The sequence below is a fragment of the Mustela nivalis genome (genome assembly GCF_964662115.1).
Source record: "Mustela nivalis genome assembly, chromosome: 1".
NCBI lineage: Eukaryota > Metazoa > Chordata > Mammalia > Carnivora > Mustelidae > Mustela > Mustela nivalis.
Window position 1 is genome coordinate 130,931,269 of NC_139020.1, and position 4,065 is coordinate 130,935,333.

General features: G+C 42.2%; 1 protein-coding gene across 1 annotated transcript; it reads left to right on the plus strand.

Annotated features, from left to right (window-relative positions):
• The first annotated feature begins 629 nt into the window (after positions 1–629).
• On the plus strand, positions 630–1,559 carry LOC309846178 (FUN14 domain-containing protein 1). Its single transcript, XM_082694983.1, has one exon. It carries the CDS (start codon positions 633–635, stop codon positions 1,098–1,100), a length of 468 nt encoding a protein of 155 aa, XP_082551109.1. The 5' UTR covers positions 630–632; the 3' UTR covers positions 1,101–1,559.
• Positions 1,560–4,065: the final 2,506 nt, after the last annotated feature.

Below are 4,065 nucleotides of genomic sequence, written 5' to 3' on the forward strand. Positions count from 1 at the left end.
AATCTTAAAGAGGCAGAAAAAGATCTCTCCAACCTCCCGAGTGCATACCATCACCCCATACGGCAGCCAGGAAGGTGCAGGAGTGAGCTGACTTTGTAAGTCCCTCAGAAAAAGAGACCCAGTATCTGGCCCCTACAGCATATGCAAAAAGAAAAAGTGGGCACAGTAAAGTGGCTTATATGGAGCCAGTTCTCTACAAACAAACTCCAGACAAAAATCAAAAGACGACTCTCTGAAGGCAATGAAAGGCAACTAAAAATAGGTAGAAACTAGAAGAGAGGCAACACTTGAAAAATGGAAACCTCCATGGGTGGTTTTCCCTTCTTTTTTAATGGCTTTTTCACCCAGGCTAGGCCCCAGTTAGCACCCCGCAGGGCAGTCCAAACTCAAACGGAAGCCTACAGTTGCAGAGTGATCACAGCAGCCGGGGGATGAGGGGACAGAACCCTACAAGTGAGTGAACGACAGATGGGGAGCATTGAACTACATTAACTCTGTGCTCACCTCTGGCTGATCCGTGAGCTAGACTCCAGGCGGCACCCACTACAAGAGAGACCAAGGCTGGAATGCCAGTCCAAGAAAGTTAACTGCCTACTAAGGTGTTTTAAAAATCAATGTTATTGGGCGGTATCATGGCGACCCGGAACCCCCCACCCCAAGAGTATGAAAGCGATGACGAGTCTTACGAAGTGTTGGATTTAACTGAGTATGCAAGAAGACACCATTGGTGGAATCGAGTGTTTGGCCACAGTTCCGGACCTATGGTTGAAAAATACTCGGTAGCCACCCAGATTGTAATGGGTGGAGTGACTGGCTGGTGTGCGGGATTTTTGTTCCAGAAAGTTGGAAAGCTTGCAGCAACTGCAGTAGGTGGTGGCTTTCTTCTTCTTCAGATTGCCAGTCACAGTGGCTATGTGCAGATTGACTGGAAGAGAGTTGAAAAAGATGTAAACAAAGCGAAAAGACAGATTAAGAAGCGAGCAAATAAGGCAGCACCTGAAATCAACAATATAATTGAAGAAGCAACAGAATTTATCAAACAGAACATTGTGATATCCAGTGGATTTGTGGGAGGCTTTTTGCTAGGCCTTGCATCTTAAAGATATGAATATTCTGTCACAGTGGAGTCACCTATAAGAAGAGAAATGGTGGCAACAAGGTGGCTTCTCGACATTACTCACCACCAGATTCTCCAGGGCAGCAAGAAACAACTAGGTGGGCAATACCAAACTCACAGCTTAGTGTTTTGCCATTGAATTTTGGCAGACTAGCATTTGCTGTAAAAACAACCTATACGGTATATGTACAATAGTATTCCTGAGCAAAAACATGCCTTTCATTTATTTTTTTAAAATTTGCATTTGTTTTAAAATCAGCCTATAAAATACCACCATTGGATGTAGAGGGAAAAAAAATATAGAGGGAAAAAAATGTGTTGGATATATTCCCCAGTGAAATATTATCCTTGTTTTATTTAAATAAGATATTCTTCATCTTGCTTTATAGTATAGTGCCAGTAATTAAAGATTTGTATTATAGCTTCAAAAAAAAAAAAAAAATCAATGTTATTGAGAGTCACATAGCAGAATCCAGAGTCTTGACAATGTACCATTCAAAAAGGTCCACAATACCGTCCCAAATTACTAGGTGTTAAGAAGCAAGGAAAAGTAACCCACATCCAAGAGAAAAATGAGTCAGCGGAGACTGACCTCAAGATAAACCAGGTGTTGAAATAAGATTAAGATGTTAAAGCAGCTATTATCACGATTCTCAAGAATGTAAAGGAAAATGTTTGTGATGAAGGAACAAATAGGGAATCTCAACAGAGAAATACAGACTATGGAAAGGAAAGAACTGAATGGAAATTCTAAAACTGAATGTCAGATGTAAAAGTGAATAATAACAGTGGGTGGTGTAATAAAAACCTGAGGTATGTTAGGGAAAGCCCAAATACAGAAGCGACTCATGGCCCTTGCCCCAGGTGGGGCTCAGGCTGGTACCCAGCATGGTACATCTGGGCAGATGGGTCTGAGAAAGCCACCAGGTTCCCTGGACCCTACCATACTATGGGAGAACGAGAACATCTCCTGGGCACCTGAAGGAAGCACAGAAGTGGTAAAGGACTGTAAATAATCCCTCAAAGATTTCAGTAGTCAGGTGCCTGGGTGGCTCAGTCGGTTACGTGTCAGACTCTTGGTTTCAGCTCAGGTCATGGTCTCAGGATTGTGAGATCGAGCCCCGCATCAGGCTTCATGCTCTGCCCCTCCCATCCTCTCTCTCTCTCTCGTGCTGTGCAGGTTCTCTTTCTCTCCCTCAAATAAATAAAATCTTATTTATTTAAAAATAAATAAATTTTTTAAAAAAAAGGAACATAAGGTAAGTTTTATTTTTAGCACATCTGAGTACCTGCTATGCTAATATGAGATAATGTGTGTGATGGGAGGGGAGGAGACTGGACAGTTGAAGGCTGACATGGATGATTAGCAAACAAACATAAAAATGGCCTCCTCTCACTCTTCCCTCACTGCATAGAAGGAAATCTGAACAGTTAAGAGTCATTTCCTCCCTAACTGCTAACATGTGGTTCAGGCTCTACGGGATGAGCACAGCTTCTCAAGATACCTGCCTTTTCCCCCCCTCTTCCAAATATGATTTTGTATAAAGGAGCCTCCTTGCAAAAGGTTTTGTTAACTGAGATTTAACTGTAGGGGCTGAGGTGTAGCCCTTTACGCCTCTCCTATTTTCCCACCTGCATGAGGGTCCTGATCTAGTCATTTCTCCATTTCCTAGAATGCCCTGGCTTAAAATCAATATGAATGAATGAATAAACAAACAAAGGAATGAATAAATAGCTGAATACCATTTGTCTTAGTCTGTTCAGGCTGCTGTAACTAAATACTATAGAGTAAATGGCTTATAAACAAAAAAAATATGTATTTCTTACAGTTCTGAAGGCTAAGAAGTACAAGATCATGGACCCTTAAGCTCACACTCAGTGTCTGGTGAGAGCCCACTTTCTAGATGACCATTTTTTCAATATAGCTTTACAAGGTGGCAAGAGCAAGAGAGCTCTCTGAGGCCTCCTTCATAAGGGCAGTAATCCAATTCATGAGGGCTCCATCCAAATGACCTAATCAGCCCCCAAAGGCCTCACCTCCTAATACCATCACCTTGGGGCTTAGGATTTCAACAGATGAATTTTGAGGGGACACAAACATTCAGACCATAGCAACATTCAGACCAGGAGCTAATGCATCTATGTTGGATTGATATTTCTTGCAAAGCCCGCTCTCCCCTCCTCCTAACTCATTCTGTTCTCCTCATTCCTTTTGAAACACATTTCAAGGGTTTAAATGTCAGTGGCAGCAGGCCCACTTTCCTCCCTCCTGTTGTCTGTCGATCTTTCTACTCAGCTGAAATGGGAGTTTTGGAATAGAGCTCTCCGTCAATCACTACTGAGGCCTTTTCTCTCAGGCCTACTGTTTCCAGGACCAAGTATCAAGAGTCAGGCTAATGGCCCTGGCCCCTGGTCCTGTGAGGAAAGAGCTGGAGAGGCTTTTTAACAGGCCAAAATCTTGCTTTTGACATGTGGCCTCAGCTAAGCAACAGCTGGATGGCAATAGGCCAAACTCAAGCATCTGCCTTCTTCTCCAGGCGTTAGTACCAAACATCTTTGCTAATATTATTATTAAGGAATTATTAATATTTTAGAAGCATTATCCCTTCTCAGAAAAAAAAACAAACAAACCCCAAAACAGCTAGCTAGGTCATGCAGGACAGGACCTCAGTGATTAAAACATAATAAGACAAGTCTTATTTCTCCTTTCCTTTTAATGGCATCATTATACTGATCTGATTATCTTGAAGAGGGATTCCAAAAGCCACCTCCACTTTTGTCCTTTCTCTAATCTCAGTTAAAGGCTCTAACCAAGAGTTTATAAGTAAAGTTCATTTGAAATAACTGAAAGTGGGCTCACCAGGGTTCTTGTAGCACACTAGAGAGATGGGCTGTAGTTACTTTAAGGTATAAAGAAAATTAAGACAAGGCTGAGTGGGAACCCTGAG

Bases quoted from the DNA above. Each gene is read 5' to 3' on its own strand.
- LOC309846178 (XM_082694983.1), top strand. From the start codon at position 633: ATGGCGACCCGGAACCCCCCACCCCAAGAGTATGAAAGCGATGACGAG.